Raw genomic sequence first — 17,533 nt, forward strand, 5'->3', positions numbered from 1 at the left:
TTTGACACGCTTCCCCCTTCCGGCCAGTTCCTACTGTGGATCTCAGCAGAGATCGCACCCTCTCCGGGAGGCCCACCGTGGGACTTGATGGTCCTGCTTTCCCTAAAATAGCACTTGTCACACTGGAATCCTCGGATTCCCACCCCCCCCCCACCCCCACACACACCCTTACCCCCACGCCCACCCCTAGCTGGGTCAGAAAGGGACATCGTCTTTACTGCAATCGCAGCACTCAGCCCAGCACCTGGCCCATATGTTTACTGAATGAGTGAATGAACTTCCTCTTTATGGGGTCAGAGGTTAGCAGAGTGCCGAGGCATCTGATACAGGTTTCCACTTCCATGAAATCTCTCCTTAGTTTTACTTCTTCAGACTTTGGAGGGCAACACATGGGTTGTTTGGTTTGTTCCTTGACTTCTGGAGTCCATGAGGGGTCATGGGGACCCAGCTGCAGAGAAAGGGGTGACGGTGATGGTGGGGAGTGACCCTGGCTAATGTTCTCTCTGCTTGCTCCTCCTCCTGCCCCCCCAGCGGCCGGACTCTATTACCTAGCGGAACTGATAGAAGAGTACACAGTGGCCACCAGCAGGATCATCAAATACATGATCTGGGTAAGTGGCCTCTTCCCCCGGGTCCACCCTCACCTACTGCCCTGCCTCCAGAAGAAGTGGGGCAAGTGTGGCATGGGTGCTGAGACCTTGATCCCTGCTGTTTCCTGCGGGGCCACCCCCGTGCCTTGCCCTCTTCTTTGTTCTCCGGGTCTGCTCTCCTGGGCCCAGGTCTTTGCCTCCTTCCCCAAGTCACGTTGCTTCACTGCAGACCCCTTTCTCTGTGCCTTAAGGTGACAGCTGAGTGCTCATTCTCCGTTGACAGGACCGTGGCTTTGCCTTTGCTTGGCTGTCTTCCACTGTCCTAGCCCCTCGCTCTGCTCACAGCACTTAGAACGGAGAGGAACCTGAAGGACAGTTTTGAGTGCTTGCTCATCGCCCTCTTTCTTGTCGGATCAAGGGATTAGCGCTAAGAGGGAGATACCTTCCCTGGCCGAGGCCCTGCCCTCCCCAGGTCTCGCGGAAAGTTTCTCTTTCTGAAGACACAAAGCCTTTATATCACAGCCACAAGGGTGACTGCTGGTGGATAGAATCCTGCCAACGGCAGGAAATCTGGGGACGGGTGGGAGCACCTGTGGACAGGAGCCCAGTGCCTGTCAGGTCACCAGGTGTCAGCAGCCACTTCCACTCTGGGCTTGGCCTGAGGTAGGGAGTTAGTGGTGGAGACAAGTGGTGGCTCTCAGCTCTGGGTTCAGAGGTCCCGGACGCTCATGGGTGTTGGTACAGGAATTTGACTTTCATTTAACCAACTGTCCTTTGTTAAGCGCTGACAACTAAGTCCTTCAGAACAGCGTTTTCATACTGCAGGTATGATTCATTACTGGGTTGTGTTACCAGTTCATTTGGCCATGATTAGCATAAAAGGTGGACTAGAAAAGACTAGAATTGAAATTTGAACTTTGATCATATATGTGTTATGTGTGTTTTGGGGTCAGTGTAAACATTTTCTTACTGTGGGTTGCCGTCCAACATTTTGAGAATGGCATTGAGAGATGCTACCCTTCAAAGATGCCACCCTTCAAAGATGCCACCTGAGAGGCTAGGTGGGGAGATCAGACCTGTGACTGAAATGAGGTGAGATTGAAGCATGAACCTAGTGTTGCCCCAAGTGGGCTGGGGGCTAATGAGTCCAGGAAGACTTCCTGGAAGAGGCTCCCTGCACTGTGTGCCTCTGGTCGTTTCAGTTCTCCACAGCTGTGCTGATTGGCCTCTACGTTTTTGAGCGCTTCCCCACCTGCATGATTGGCGTGGGCCTCTTCACCAACCTCGTCTACTTTGGCCTCCTGCAGACCTTCCCCTTCATCATGCTGACCTCGCCTAACTTCATCCTGTCGTGCGGTGAGAGGGGGCAGAGTTGAGGAGGCAACTGAGGTAGTTGGATGTGCCCAGCCCAGCTCGTGGCACTGAAGGGGTTCTAGGGAAAGGAGGCGAAGCGCCGAGGGCCTCCGCACATGGGAGAAGCCTAGAGCCCACCTTGACTCAGGGACTAGAATTTGGTGGGAGTGGAGGGGGGTGGGATACTCAGACAGGAGGGCTTTCTCGGGGAGGTAAGTATGAAGAAGGTTTGGGAAGAGAGAAAGGTGGGCTTGCTGAGTACTTAGAGCCCCTAAGAAACTACTTGTTCAGGAAAAGCTCAAAGCCCTTCTCTGGCAGGTGGCAGCTCCCCATCCAGTCCTCTGGCCCAGCATTAGGACTGTAGTTTCATGGGGCTGGGGGCCCCCTGCGGACAGCTGCCTGGGGGCTGACGCATGTGTTGGGAGGACCCCGGCCTTCCTGCCTTTGCCCTGCCCCCACTCCCTGGCCCTCGGGAGTCATGTCCCCTCTCTGGGCCTTAGCCTCTCCATTTGTTCCAAGCTGATGTGTAGGAGACTCAGTTGGCACAAGCAGAGACTTAGAGATATTTATAGGTATTCACAGAAAACCTCTGGAAAGCCGTTGGTTACCAGCATTGCCCTTTCTCCCAGTAATCATTACTGGTCATCCTAGCCTTCGGTCAGGACATCAGATGGAACTGGGGATTTTATAGAACGACTTTTCTATTTCTGTGGGAGAACCTGGGAAGAATATTATCCACAAGGAGGGCACACTGTGAAAGCCAGACCTGGTCTCTTCTCTGCATGCCTCGGTAGGATTTTGCCAAAGGGTTTGTTCACCAGGGTTTGGTTGGGGAGCCCTTCCCTGGAGACCAGGCCCTTTTGCGTCTTTTTAGGGAGGAGGGTCCTCCACCCCAATCCCTGACTCCTGCCCCCAGCGGCAGGCTGCCCTTCAGGTGCCTTAGTTTTTCTAAAGATTTTGTGGGCATCAGGCACCGTCCTGCCTTCCAGCATCTAGTGCTCGAGTGCTTAGGCACGTAGAGCCGCGGTCTCTGCCTTGGAAGGGAGAGGCAAGGGAGGAGATGAGACGTGCCAGTGGCTGAGGTGTATGTGATGGGTGCTCATGGGGATGCTTTGTTCTGGTGCCTGCCCTTGCCCACACATGGGATCAGGCCGGGGTGCCTGTCTCTGAGCAGCCTGTCCCCAGGATCTGCTCGCTCTCTCTCCCCCATAAATTCGGCTGCACACTAAGGTGTGTGGGGTCCAGAACATACAAGTTCAGACCAGGGGGCCTTACCCTGGGGCAGGTTAAGGAAAGACCCTCTCCCCCAGAATGTTGAGGAACCCTCAGGCTGCACCCCCAAAGTGTCTAGAAAACTGTGCCCTTTTATTTTTGAGGAGTGCTCTTTATTTGAGGCGTCCTTCTCCCTGCTGCCGAGTTTGGAGTGGAATCTCATGGGAGGATGTGACCTCACACCCATGACTTCCTCCACCCACTGCCCCCGGAGAGCTCTCTGGGACTCGCTGAAAACCAGCTTAATTGTCACGGTGCTTGGGAGGACGTGACACTGAGTCTCTTTTTTATAACATCCCAAGGGCTTTCCCTGCCCCCTAACTTTACTCATAAATGCCCTCTGCAGTGGCGGGTGGGGGCTTACTCACCCATTTTAACATGGAAAACTGAGCCTTTGAGTCGGGTGTAAAGTTAGGACTAAAACTCGGGGCTCCCAACTCCCTGGAGCCTTTTGAAGGTTAAAAGTCCGGCTTTTATGTTATTCCCCCCAGACTGACTGCCTCTCCATTCCCTCAACAGGACTAGTGGTGGTGAATCACTACCTAGCATTTCAGTTTTTTGCGGAGGAATATTATCCTTTCTCAGAGGTAAGGAGCGTTTCGTACATCAAACTATTAACAGGGACAGAAGGATAAAGGGGACTTGCAAGATTTGCTTTGTGAACCTAGCTGTGATTTGAAACTGCGCCCATTGAGGGATAACGCGTTGTTTAAAACTTAGTAGAGATGATCTCAGGAAGCAGCGTGGGAGAGGAGCAGGGATCCCTTTGGCGATGGGGAGACAGCGCTCTCCCCCAGTGAGTCCTTTGGGTCTCCCAGGATCCCAGCCTAACACCCGGAGGTCAGGAAGGGTCGGTGGAGCGGCCTTGTGTGATGGGTTGGGTGTGCTGCAGGCCGAACCCTGGTTCCCCCCAGCGCCCTGCCACTGCAGTCTGGACCCCTGGGAAGAACAAGACCGCTTCTTTGGGGACTGTGGGTCAGAGAAGTCCCTTGTCCTAGCGACCAGTAACTGGGGATTGTGGCTCATGAGTCATCTTCAGCCTGCACCGTCCCCACTGTCCTGTCTCCATGTCTGAGGATGTCCTGTCTCTGCTTCCCAGGCCCTGGCCCCCTTCAGAGACCAGGTGTGGGGGCTTCTGTGCCGGCTTGACCACCTCTCAGATACAGCGTGGCCAGGCCCCGCCCACCCTTGGCGCCTCCGGGGGCACCCTCTTCTCAGTGTCTCTCGTTGCTAGGTCCTGGCCTATTTCACTTTCTGTCTGTGGATAATCCCGTTCGCGTTCTTCGTGTCACTGTCGGCTGGAGAGAACGTCCTGCCCTCCACCGTGCAGCCAGGAGGTGAGAGGGCTTTGTGCGGGGTCTCGGCGGGAGGACGCCAGCAAGGCCTGAGCTGGCGGGGGGAGCCGGAGCCCAGCCCTGTGACCGAGACACTTGGGTTTCAGGTGGAGAGAGCTGTGCTCACTTTCAGACTCACACACACACACACACACACTCATCTCCCTGCCTGTGTCTCCACAGATGACGTGGTCTCCAATTACTTCACCAAAGGCAAGCGGGGCAAACGCTTAGGGATCCTGGTTGTCTTCTCCTTCATCAAAGAGGCCATTCTACCCAGTCGTCAGAAGATGTACTGACGCCCCTGGGGAGGGGATGTTGGGGCGAGATCAGGAGAGTCAGGCCCCTGGGCCTCTCTGTGAGCCTGGAAGGTTCCTTCCCCCAGCCCTGGCCTGACTTCCTTCAAGTCTCCCTGGAGCCTCCATCCCCACCTTCCTCGGGATGCGCAGCTGGGCTCAGATCTGCTGCTGCTAGAGGCCGTGACCTCAGAGGCACCAGGGAGGGTGGCGGAGCCTGCTTGGCTGGAGGCCGTGGCCCACCTGGCTCTGTGGAAGCTGAGCTCCCCGTGGCCCTGCCTGCCCCTTCCATGCTGGGTCAGGAGGCTCTGGCTCAGTCGAGGCGGGCAGGGCAGGGGCCTTGAAGCTGGAGAGCAGACAGGGATAGGGTCTTCGGGCAGATGGCCATGGGGCAGGGCCATGGCTTGGCAATTCCCAGGAAATAGTTTTTGCTGTTGAACTGTGATTTCTGTCCAAGTCTGATTCCTGTTTGAATAAAGATTCTAGGTGGCACTTGTTGCCTTAATACCCTGAAAGTTCATCTTCCTTTCTTCCTGCTGACCTTCTGCCCTGGCCTGGATGGGCTTTTCGGCTGCAGGGGTTCCTTTTCTGGGATTGGGCCTTGCCTTTCTGAAGGGACTGTTCTTATGTCCCTTAGTGGGAAGGGGGCAGGATGAAGAGCTGAGCCTGGTTAGGGGGTGGGGAGTGGCAGGTGGATGCAGCCTTTCTTATGCCCTCCCACCCACACCCCCCGTCTTTTCTTCAATCTCTTCTTTCCCCAAGGCTCCATGACTGTCAGGCGGGGGGCAGAGAGAGAGCAGTTTGGGACTGGGTTAGATTTTCAGAGCAACTTCTACAATACCCTATTTATAAGTCTTCCCCTGGAGAAAAGGAGTGGTTTCTGGCAGAATTCTATGTCAGGCTCAAGGAGAAACCTAACTTGACTGCCAGCAGTCTGGGCTATGGCCTGTTTTGTAAGAAATAGGCCTGGTGGAGGAAGCTGTGTGTCCATGAGCACACGGGCTGGCCCCCTTTCCTGTGTGCTCGGCTCCTGAGGAGATGACCTCAGGCCTCGAAGCAGGCAGGCGAGGTCCCGGGCACAGACCAGCATTTGTTAACCTTGCACTCCAACTACAGTGCCTTGCAGATACTCAGCACTACATAGCGGAATGAAGTCCCCGTGAAGGCCGTTACTGGCCATGTCGTATACCTCACAGCGAGGGTAGCAGGTGCAGCGATGGGCTGCACACATGTAGTATCTTTAAGTCCCTGTGCTGAACATCTTTCCTCCACATCCTGCAAGTCCCACAGTAGCCCTTCCCTTCCTTGACTCTAGCATTTCCTGTTCTCTTAACAATACCAGCCTTCCCCTTTCCCTGGGAGGAGCAGCACACGTGGGTCTTCTCTCAACGGGGGCCAACATCACCCTCACTGCTGGGCCAGTGCTCTCCCTCCCTGTCCTCCTCTTTGTTCCTCACCCCGAGGACGCGGCTTCACCTCCTCCATGCGCTCCACTGTCAGTGCTCTTGTGGGGTTGCCAGTGGTCTTTTTGTGCAAATCCAGTGAACCCTTTCCACCCCTTACTGGGTCTCTGCAGCATCTGACAGGGCTGACCACCCCAGCTCCTTGAATCGCACTTGTATGGCCATTTCTCCTCCTACCTCTGTGGCTTCTTCCGGTGCCCTATGCAGGCTTCTCCACGCGCCCTACAGTGGGGTTTCTCAGGGTCCTGTCCTGGGCTCCCTGGAGGAGCCCATCCATGCTCATGGCTTTGACTCTGCCAACGAAGTGAGAGTTGACTTCCAGCCCCAACACCCCTCCTGGGCTTCTGAACCGGTTCTGCTGCCTTTGGGCGCACAAGCTCCTCTCACAGCCCAGCTGCACTTGCTGCCCTCTGCAAACCTGCCTCTTTTGGGCACCTGCTGTGGCCCCGAGAGCACTCAGGAGCCAAACCAGAAACCTGCTTTCTATCCCTGCTTTCTCCTTTTGCCCCCCACATCCAGTCTCTCAAAACTGTCAAGTTTGCCTCCTTAACATCTCTTGATGAGAGTAGAGCCACTCCCACCGTCATCAACTTTCACCTGGGTTATTGTGACAGCCGCCTCCGGCTTCTAGGTCCCACAGCTAGAGTTGTCTTTCTAAAATGCACAGTTGATCACGTCACTTCCTGGCCTGCACCCTCCCATGGCTCCCCTCTGCCTTCAGGACAAAATCCAGACCCTTAGCACGGCTTTGAGACACGTATCCTCTTCCTGCTCGCCTCTCTGGCCTCATCACGTGCAACCTCGCACTCTGGGTCCTGGCCTCCTGTATCCAGAGATGCCACTTTTCTTCCCCTTCTATTCACCAGGGCATCTCTGTTAGTTCTCCACTTAAGATTTTACTTCGTCCAAGGAGCTTTTAACGTCCCCTCCCCCTGCCCACTCCAGCACACCACACACATCACGGTGGGCTCACTTGCCTGTGTACTGGTCCATCTCCTCACTAGACTGTAAGCTCCTTGAGGGCAGGGACTGTCCTTCAATTTTTGTATCAACAGCGCCTAGCTTGGTGCCTGGCACATGGGAAGCACTCAATAAACGTTTGTTTAATGAATGATTTGTAGTGATGTGTACAGCGGACAGCAGGGGATGCAGGCTAGCTTCCTGGAGGAAATACAAGTGCTTTCATAGTCTCACAATAAAGCCATGGGTCCTTCCTTCCTCCCCCACACATGCCCCTGTGCCTCCCTTCCCTGCAGAAACCACAGTGGCAGGGAAGCCATGGCAGAGTGACACGTTAGCTGTCTTCCACCCCATTCTGGCTCTGGAGGTGAAGCATGAGGCCCGGAGTCTGTAGTAGAAGGACTTAGTCTGAACAAGAGGCAGACTTCCCAGTGGTTCCTCAGCCTGTCCCTGCTGGGCTGTTTGGAGGGAGGTGGGAGCAAAGGGGACACCAAAATGTGACTTTTACAAAGCCAGAGCCTAGGATACAGACTGACCCCACTCTGAGCTCTGGGCTGCTGCCCTAATTTGAATCTCTCAGGGGGTCTCCAAGGATCCGGGCTTTTGCTGGGGGGCAGGGGCTCTGACCCTTCATCTTGGGAATGGGAAGCCTGTGGGCACTCCTTCCCTTGTTCCCTGTCCGCAACATAAATGACCACACCTCAGCCTTCACTAGCCTGCCGCAGCTCCAGAGGCTACCGAAATAGGTTTATGGGGGGGCAGGGGGTTAGGGGCAGGGCAGAATGGGGAGCCCCTGATGGGCTTGCACTGTTGCCAGGAAGGCTTCGTCAAATGTTTCACGTAAGTTCATGGCCAGAGTGTCGGTACAGAAGGTGTTGTCGCCCAAGTACCGCTTCCGGTCCACGTCCTTTATGCTGACAGAGTGGAAGCCCTGGGGCACCTTCATCCTGCACGGCCGCATATGAGGGTACAGCTCACGGACTATCACCTCCAAAGGCAGCCGAGGCACAGAGGTCACCTGCTTGCCAGTCACCGTGCGCAAGTGCGCACCACCTTGCCCATCAGGCCTGATCTTGAGGAATCCTCGGAAGTCGTGCTCCAGGCTGGGTTCTGGATGCACACCCAGGCGGATGCCCTGTGGGGAGCCGATCTGGGCGGTGGGGGATCTGGCAGGGTTGTTGCTAATATTCCACGGCTTGGGCTGCCTAACTGTGGGATGCATGTAGTGGGGTGTGGATGTCAACGAGGGCTGCAGCTTGGGCTGTGGTGTCTGTCGCAGGTGCTCCTCTGGGGAGGGGTGGAAGTGCTTGGACAGCGTGGGGGTCTTGGAGACGGGGATGGCCCAGGGAGGGGCTTGCGGCTCTTGCTCAGTGCTGTGGATCAGAGACCGGCCTCGAGGCAGTGGCTTGTGATGGAGCCACTTCTTGAAAGCAGCTTGTCTCAGAAGTTGTTGTTCTTCCTGCAATGTCAGAGGGCACAAGATAGTGGAGGAGGGCTGCTCCCTCTGTGCTTCTGTGGAAGGAGACCCTGTGGCTATAGACCTTGGAAACCTCAGGTGTGATTGGTCAGACAACATCCTAACCTCGGGAGCCCTGAGTCTGATGGGAGAATCTCCTGCCTTACCGGAGCCCTTGATCTGATGGGGAGACAAGTATTGCCCGAAGGGAGCCCCTGGGCTGAGGGGCTCCAATCTGAGGAGACCCATCCTCCACCCTAGGTGAGGTCTTCAGCTGGAGGGGGAAGCTGTGGTCTCTGCCCGACAGAAAACCTTGAGTCTTGAGGGAGGATCCCATATTGGTAGTGAAGACATATCCTGCCCTAAGAGTCTCTGCTTTGATGGGAGGGAAAGGCCTATGAGAAGTGCAGGCTGCATCCTTGGCCCTGGATGGAGAAAGCAGAAAGGTTTGGGAGGCCTGGAGCTGGTGGCGCGAGTCTGGGCAGGCTCCTGGGAGGGGGTTAGCTGGCCTGGAGCAGTCATGTAGGGGGCACAGTTAGCTGGCTCTCCAGGCTGGGTGGGAGTCACTTGGTCTAGCTGTCTGTTCTTGCTTCCACTACAATTGAACCTTCGGCTCATCACAGATCTGTCCCCTCATGGCTCACTTCCCAGGCTGTTGCTGTCGGGCGGTTTGGAGATTGACCCAGCTCTGGAGGTAGGCTCTGATTAGGCTAAGCCTCTCAGAATAATTCCATCAGCCTTGCCCCAGACCTAGGTCAGTCAGCACATGGCTTTCCTTTAGCTTGAGGGATTGGAACAAGAGTGGACATGTGATCCCGCTGAGGCCAGTAAGACATGAGGGGAGATCTGCAAGGGCCTTATGGGAAAGTTTAGAGCCACAGGAACCGATGGGCTTTGCCTATTCTGGACACAGGTGACTGTGAGGACTGAGAGCAGTTAGGGCTGAGAAAACGAGAGAAGTGCGGCCGGAGCAGAGCTGGAGCCCTCCATTTGCCAGCTCCCAAGCCCTCCCCGCTTCTGGATCCACTTAGGATTCCCAGCATCTTTTCTAGGTTTTCTGGCTCTTGCATCCTACGTAATTAACCTGCTTAAAATCCTTTAGTGACTCTGCTTCCCCAGCCAAGGCCTGTCATTGACCTGGGCCCCTGCCAAATCTCTAGCTTGTCACATTGGAACCCCTGACTGTACTGAATTTGCACTTGTTGGCATACACACTTCTATGTGCCTCTGTGCCGCCACCCCCCCCCCACCCCCCCAACACAGGGCTGTCTGTTCCTTCAGCCTGGTCAGCCCTTCCCTACTTCCTCATATGGCCAACTGCTACCCATCGTTAAAGACTCCTCTTAAGTATTATCCTCTGGCACCTCCTGAGCCCCCTTTTCCTCTGTGGGAATATAACCCACCTCTTCTACTAAGCTCTAAGCTCCTTGAGTGAGAGGACCACCTTTCATTGGTCTTTGGAACCTCAGGGTCTAACAGGTGCCTAGCAGAGAGTATGTTGGAAGATTTTTTTTAAATTAATCTTCACCCCAGGATATTTTTTCCATTGATTTTTAGAGAGAGTAGAAGTTTGTGTGTGTGGGGGGGGTGGGGGGGTGGGGGGGTGGGGGGGGGAGAGAAACATCAGTGCAAGAGAGAGACATCTATTGATTGCCTCCCACATGGGCCCCTACTGGGTCTGGGGAACCTGCAACCGAGGTACACGCCCTTGACCGGGAAGCGAACCAAGACCCTGGGTCTGCAGGCCAATGCTCTAACCACCGAGGAACCAGTCAGGGCAAGATGGGTCTTTTAACCAGTGTACTTCCCAGTAAGGTAGGACCTGGGTCTCATTAGAGATTCTCCTCCTCCCCAGAGGGAGGCACTGGGCTAGGGGGGAGGGGGTTTCATAAATACTTGCTAATTTAAGCTGCTTTAGTTTTCTACACAAGACAGGCTTTTGACCTAAAGAAGTGGCTTCTCAGGGTAGAATTTTAGTCAGAGGAGGGGGAGAAGGAGGCTCTCTGGATGGGACGGCTTCTCGTCACTAAAGGCACATGCGATTCATGCCTCTGCTCACATACCTCGGTAGCAGCTGATGCCCGGTGCCTTACCTGGCACTCAGTCTGGTAGTACCGCTCCATGAGGGCCAGCTGGCCTTTGAGCCCCTTCAGCTTCCCCATCTCACAGGCAAAGTCCTTCTTGTCCCGTTTCCACATGGCATCCTTCAAGAACCTGGCGCCCAGGTGAGGATGTGTCATCCTCAGTGACTGGGCTTCAACCTGGAAGACTGGCTGCTGCTGAGGGCCGGGGTGGGCATGGGAGGGGCTGCCAGAGTCGAGACCAGCAACATGATGCACCCCCACTGTCCAAGGCCCCTCTGGCTAACTACTTCCTGTGAGGTGAGGGGCAAGTGTCTGAGGGACTGATCACTGTCCTCCTGATGAGAAGCCGCGGGCAGGAAGGCAGTGCTAAACCACAGGGGTGAGGCCTGTGGAAAGCCCCTGGGAATAATATCCTGGGAAGACTTATCCCCCAGCCACTGGCTTCCCAGACCCCCTCCTAAAGGCTCTGCCGTGGGGGAGGGCCCAGGGGCAGGGCTGGAGGTGGTTCTCACACACTCACCGAGCACAGACGCGGTGGTTCCATATTTTGCAATAGTCGATGGGCTTGCAGCCTATGGCATCTCGGGCATGGACATTGGCGCCATTCTTCACCAGGAGCTTGACACAGCTCAGCAGGCCCTCCCGGGCTGCCAGGTGCAGCGGTGTGGAGCCATTGCGTGTCTGACTGTGGAGGCCCGCCAAGGGGAAGAGGGCAGTAAGAAAGGACAAAGGGCATCTATCCATCAGGTTGGCGGGCAAACCGGCTCCCAGGCCTGCTCCGCCACCAGCCCATTGGGTGACCCTGGCATGTCCCGTCTCTGTCCCTCAGTGTCCTCAGCTGTAGGAGGAGGATTTGGACTGAGCGGTCAAAGTTTAGTTATGGGGGTGTGGACCGTGCAGAACTGCTGGAAGGAGAGCTGGGTCTGCTGGACCTCAGAGACCCCTAACCTCATCCTTGGAAAGCAACCAGCCCTCCTGCCTCTTCCCCATGCCCAGCCGTGGCCCACAAGCCTGTGCGCCCTGGGCCCTGCCTCATCCTCCACCTCATCCCTGACCTTGCCGCACTCTTTCCTAACACATGGCCTTTGCACATGATGTTCACTCTGCCTGGGACACTTTCCTCTGGCTCTTGGCATGGCTGGCTCACCATCCTCAGGGGGGACTTTCCAAGTCACCACCTTAGAGGTGACTGCCCCTTCCAAAGAGCCTCTCCCTGCCCCTTCCCTTCCCACCCCCGCCCCCATTTGTCTCTTCATACCCTCTGTCATCTCCTCATTCGTCATTGTGCTCATTTACTATCTGCTCCTGCACTCAGAGGATATCAGCTTCATGAGGGCAGGGGATCTTTCTTTCTTTTTTTTTTTTTAAATATATTGTATTGATTTTTTACCGAGAGGAAGGGAGAGGGATAGAGAGTTAGAAACATCGATGAGAGAGAAACATTGATCAGCTGCCTCCTGCATACACACCCCCCTCCCCCACTGGGGATGTGCCCACAACCAAGGTACATGCCCTTGACTGGAATCGAACCTGGGCCCCTTGAGTCCGCAGGCCGACTCTCTATCCACTGAGCCAAACCGGCTAGGGCCAGAGAACATTTCTGTGTGCTCCCTGCTGGATCCCTCCCCTCTGGCACGGTACTGAGCACAGAGTCCGTGCTGTGAGTGAACGCAGTCTCCTGTGTGCCGCCCATGCACTTCCCATGCATTTTCTCAATGATCACAATAGCGACAGGCACTGCCATCCTCCCAGATCAGTTGAAGACACAGAGGCAGTAAGTAGCTCCCAATCGTTGCCGCAAACACATGTAGATCTTTTAAAGCTTCCAAAGCCCTGACCACGCCCCAAGCTAATTAAGTGACAACCTCTAGATCGGCACACGGGCGCTGGGCTTTTGGAAGCTCCCCACGTGATTCCAATGTACCGAAGAGCACTGAGGGCGGAGCGACTGGCTTGGGGTCTTGATGGCAAAGCCCGGACGTGAACTAGGTCTGACCTCTCCCAGAGCCCAGTTTCTTAACTGGAACACCCTGTGGGCTTTATGTGGGACCCAGTTCTTGTTCCTCCACAGCCCCTCTGCCTGTCCTGCAGGGATCTGCCTGCCTGGAAGCGGGTTCCCCTCTGCCCAGCCTCCACGCTGACGCAGCTGCACTCACGTGTTGAGGGCTGCCCCGTGCTGGAGCAGATAGTGAACGCAGGGGAGGACCGTGTTCTTGTTCTCCTTGTGGATGACGAGGTGCAGGGGCGTCTGGCCATTTTTGGTGGGCAGGTCCACGGGAAACTGGTACTCCTCCACCAAGACCTGCAGGCATTCGAGCTTGCCTTTTTGGGCTGCAAAGTGGATGGCAGTGAAACCCTGTGGCGGCCAAAGGAGGGCAGGAGGGGGCTGAGCAGGATGGGGGCCCCAAGGTCCAAAACCGAACCTAGGTAGCAGTTCCTTGGGCTTCCCCTTCCCCTCTTCCCTCTGACCCCCCTTCCCCCCAGGAGTCACTCACACCCCTTTTCTCACGCTGGTATGTGCTCACTCTTCCTTGATGCCCCCAAATGACCCCCGCCCCCACCACACACACAGTGGGAGGTGAATTAGGACGACCTGCTCAGAAAAGGACACCTCTGGGTGCTCTTTGCCAGGTGAGCACTGGGTGAGGAGCTCCTGGCGGGAGGGGAGGATCCTTGCTCCTGCACATCAAAGCCTTACCTTGTTATCGGTGAGGATTCCCTCAAGGTCCGGATTCAGACTGAACCGCAACCATTCCAGGTGGCCCAAGGCGGCTGCGAACCACTCGCAATTGTTGCACTCCAACCTCTCCTGGACCGGACTGGATCAGCGCGGGGGTGGAGGTGGGGGTGGGAGGGGTGGAGGGGAGGCAGGAGGGCGTGATCGGGAATCCAATTAGGCCAGCACTAGCGCAGGAGGCGTTTACGGAGGCGGGGCCCGAGCTGGCTGGCCGGCCGGCAGGGCGAGGAGGTCGCTACAGCGCTCCTGAACCCGCCTCGAGAGGCCAGCCCGGACCCCAGCCCAGCTTTCCGGGCCTCTCAGCAGCCCTCTCCCATCCGCTCCGCTCCAGGCCCTGCCCCTCCTGGGAGGCGCGGGGCGGGTTCCCACGCCGCAGCCCGGCCACCTATTCCCCTGCTCACCTAGGCTTTCTGAAGATAGAGCTACTCCTGGGGACCCAGGAGTCCTTCTTCACCTGGTCTATGGAGGCACGTGGTGTGGGCGGGGGCTGTGAGCTCCTCCTCGCCCAGCCCCCGCCCACTGAGCTGCACCGCGGCGTCTCCAGGGTCCCGCGGGCCGGCGGAGACTCGAACTCGTGCTGCGGGCGGGGCCGAGCCGACGCGGTGTGAGGGCCCTGGCCTCGGCCGCCCCTGCCGCCCCTGCCGCCCCGGCCGCCCGCGCTCACTCCTGGAAACTCAGCATCAAACGCACACACCGCAGACTGAAAGGCCATAGCCTTTGTTTCTGATTGTAAAATTAATGAGCGCGGATTGTTCAAAACAAAACAAAACAGAAAAAGACAATGAAGAAAGCAAAACCGCAACCCCACCACTCGCAGAAATCACGTCTATTACGATCCGCTATATCACTTAGGGTTCTATTGTGAGCTAACTTCGGTCGACATTCCCCTTGACAAACGCACATTGTGACGCAACCCTGGCCCAACACCCGAATGGATGCGCTGTCCTTTCCCACGCGCTGCAGGGAGCAAAATGGCTCCTCTGGTTGGTTCCTTCGCATGGATTCCTGGAAGTCCAATTACTGGGTGACAGGAATGAACATTTTATTAGCTATTGACATGTTTCCAAACTGCCCTCCAGCAAGGTTTACACAGCAGCGGCGGGACAAGTTACTTTGGGCGAGTTACCTTCTGTATCTCAGTTTCTGCATCAGCAAAAGGGGACACTTGAACCCAATTCACAAGGGGGAAGGGATGCAAATGAGAGGAGGCTGGCTGAGTGATTTGCTATTATTAAAAGGAACTCTTCCAACCAGCACTGGATTCTAGGGTTTTAAATAAATGTTCGCTAATTTGTTAGTGGCAACAGTGTTCTGATTTGACTCTTTGATTGCCAACAAGGGTTAAACAATTGATTATCAGTGTTTTTCTCTTCTGGGACTTAATGTATCTCTTTTATTTCTTCGAGGGACTTAATGTATCTCTTATTGACTTATCAAACTTATTAACATAGTAACCCTTTATATATTTTTGTTGTTGTCAGTATTTTCCTCAGTTTGCCTTTTAACTTTTTACAATATAGTCAATCAGTGTTGTTTGAGTCAGTGTTGTTACTGAACAATCTATATTCTCACCCCTTCTCAATTAAAAATGGGCAAAGGGCCTGAATAGACATTTATCGAAAGAAGATATATAAGTGGCCAATAAGCACATGAAAAGAAGCTCAACATTGATCATAAGGAAAATAAATAAAAATCACAGTGAGCTATGTCACACCCACCAGGATGGCTATAATACAAACCACAGATAATAAGTGTTGTCCAGGGTGTGGAGAAATTGCAACCCTTGTGCACTACTGGTGGGAATGTAAAATGGGGTAGCTACTTCGGAAGTGGATTTGCAATCTGGCAGCCCCTCAGAACATTACACATAAAGTCACCATCTGACACCCAGTCATTTCACTCTCCCTTGATGCCTCCAAATGGGGCATCAAGAGAAATGAAGACCTATGTCCACACACAGACTTGTCCATGAGTGTTCATAGCAGCATTATTTATAGTAGCCAAAAGTGGAAACAATCACATGTCCATAAACTGATATATGGATAAACAAAATGTGGTATATCCATGCTGTGGAATATTATTTGGCAATAAAAAGAAATGAAGTACTGATACATGCTACAACGTGGATGAACCTTGAAAATATTATGCTAAGTGAAAGAATCCAGTCACAAAAGACCACATATTGTCTGATCCAATTTAAATATATTTGTATTGATTTCAGAGAGAAAGAGAGGAGAGAGAGAAGCATCAATGATGAGAGAGAATCATTGTTCTGCTGCCTCCTGCATGCCCCACACTGGGGATCAAGCCCACAACCTGGGCATGGGCCCTGACTAGAAATCGTACCGTGACCTCCTGGATCATAGGTTGACACTCAACCACTGAGCAACACTGGCCGAAATGTTCAGAATAGGCAAAGCCTAGGGCTTGGGAAGGGGCCGACGGGTTGAGGGGTTGGTTAGCAGGACAGGGTTTCTTTCTGAAGCAATGGAAATGTTCTAAAATTGATGGTGGTGATGGTTGCACAACTCTGTGAATATACTAGAAGTTGTTGAGTTATACAGTAACAAATCGGTAAATTGTAGAGTATGTAAATTAAGTCTCAATAACACTGTTATTAAATGAAAACAACCCTATGCCCTGTGGATACCCAAAAGCTTTCCCTAAACGGCTGTGAGTTGTCATGGGAACGGGACTTTTATCCCCAGGGTCTCCTTTGATGTCAGTTCCTGATCCAAGAATTCTGGCTGGTCCCACAACACAATGACCCAGAAATGGAACTCAGCCCTTTTCCGGAAGTTCCATTCCTCCAGTCCTCCTCGCCTCTGAGCAAGTGTTCATGACTTCATTGTAGATGGGGCCGAGGAGACAGGAGGGATGGCGTTACAGAAGGGCAGCAGCTTTCAAAGCAACATCCAGCATCCTGGATGCTCTTCACCCATTTTTAATTGGGGGCTTCTCAGCCTTTCGCCCCCATCCCCAGGTCACGCAGGCTCTCTCTCCAGCAACCCCCCCTCCCTTCCTGTCTGGGGAGCACACCGAGCTCTTCCCTAGCCTCTCTCAGGCAGAGCTGGTGAGCGTCAGACAAATCTTTCGTGGCCTGGAGCCCATCCTCCACCCAAGAAATGTATCAGGATATTTCCTATCAAAGATAAATATCTTCCAAAGAGAAATTCTGCTGTCAGCTGTTAAAAGACACTGATGTGGCTAGGCTTTCTTGTTTGTTTAAAGTGGAGAGAATAATTTAACGAACCTCCTGTACCCATCACCCGCAGCTTGAACCATAGCAGTGCTTTGCCAATCTTGTTTGCACATAAGATAAACTCTTCACCTCAATTGCTTTTCATTTGGGGGCTTTTAAAATACAAATACAAGTGCTCCTGTCAGAACCAGACTTAGAACACAGGCTTGACAATCTGTTCTCTCCCAGCGCTAGGAAGCCGGGGACAGGGATGGGGCGTAGGCGGGGCTGAGGGTGGCGCGGTTGGCTCAGGTGTATGGAACCTTCAGGATGGGGGGCGGTGGGGGGAAGAGGGGTGCATGGGCGTGATGCGGAGGGCAGGGGTCCCAGGACGGTGCTGAGGGCGGGGCTAGAATGCAGTGTCGGACGTGGTGTCCTGCGGCGCCCCCTCGCGGGAGTAGAACTCATCGACCACGCTCTGCGGAATGCGCTTCAGCATCTCCTTGGGGAAGATGCGCAACAGCTTCCAGCCCAGGTCCAGCGACTCGAACACCGAGCGGTTCTCATAGGGGCCTAGGGACAGAGCACGAGCGTCAGTGTGTGTGTGTGTGGTGTGTGTGTGTGATGTGTGTGTGGTGTGTGTGTGTGTGTGATGTATGTGTGGCTGTGTGTGTGTGATATGTGGTGTGTGTGTGTTTGGCGTGTGTGTATCATGTGTGTGTATCTGACGTGTGTTTGGTAATAGTGCATAACATTGTGTATGATGTCGACTTTCTGTGCAAGGACTATATTTCTGGAAAGTGAGAA

General features: G+C 54.4%; 3 protein-coding genes across 5 annotated transcripts in view; 1 reads left to right on the forward strand and 2 right to left on the reverse strand.

Annotated features, from left to right (window-relative positions):
* The window catches only part of TEX261 (testis expressed 261), a 24,432-nt gene extending 17,013 nt beyond the window's left edge, over nt 1–7,419 (forward strand). For 2 of the 3 annotated variants that reach the window (XM_023747550.1, XM_006106768.2), the window contains exons 2-6: nt 532–611; nt 1,793–1,946; nt 3,735–3,802; nt 4,450–4,552; nt 4,733–7,419. In XM_023747550.1, the coding sequence (XP_023603318.1) occupies nt 532–611; nt 1,793–1,946; nt 3,735–3,802; nt 4,450–4,552; nt 4,733–4,848 (521 nt within the window). In that variant the 3' untranslated portion in view covers nt 4,849–7,419. Of the gene's footprint in view, nt 1–479; nt 612–1,792; nt 1,947–3,734; nt 3,803–4,449; nt 4,553–4,732 lie in introns of those variants that run through there. The other variant, XM_006106767.2, reaches the window with a different exon arrangement.
* A 75-nt stretch (nt 7,420–7,494) lies between these two features.
* Nucleotides 7,495–14,257, reverse strand: ANKRD53 (ankyrin repeat domain 53). Its single transcript, XM_006106770.3, has 6 exons — nt 13,947–14,257; nt 13,507–13,627; nt 12,965–13,164; nt 11,329–11,493; nt 10,818–10,938; nt 7,495–8,727 (listed from the first exon to the last, which is right to left on the reverse strand). The coding sequence occupies exons 1-6, from the start codon at nt 14,255–14,257 to the stop codon at nt 8,035–8,037; spliced, it is 1,611 nt and encodes a 536-aa protein (XP_006106832.1). The 3' UTR covers nt 7,495–8,034.
* Nucleotides 14,258–16,866: 2,609 nt separating this feature from the next.
* Nucleotides 16,867–17,533, reverse strand: part of ATP6V1B1 (ATPase H+ transporting V1 subunit B1) — a 16,094-nt gene continuing 15,427 nt past the window's right edge. Inside the window, exon 7 of the mRNA XM_023747552.1 lies at nt 16,867–17,299. Coding sequence (XP_023603320.1) covers nt 17,136–17,299 — 164 coding nt within the window. The 3' untranslated portion in view covers nt 16,867–17,135. The remainder of the gene's footprint in view (nt 17,300–17,533) is intronic.

This window comes from Myotis lucifugus, unplaced genomic scaffold (genome assembly GCF_000147115.1).
Source record: "Myotis lucifugus unplaced genomic scaffold, Myoluc2.0 scaffold_905, whole genome shotgun sequence".
NCBI lineage: Eukaryota > Metazoa > Chordata > Mammalia > Chiroptera > Vespertilionidae > Myotis > Myotis lucifugus.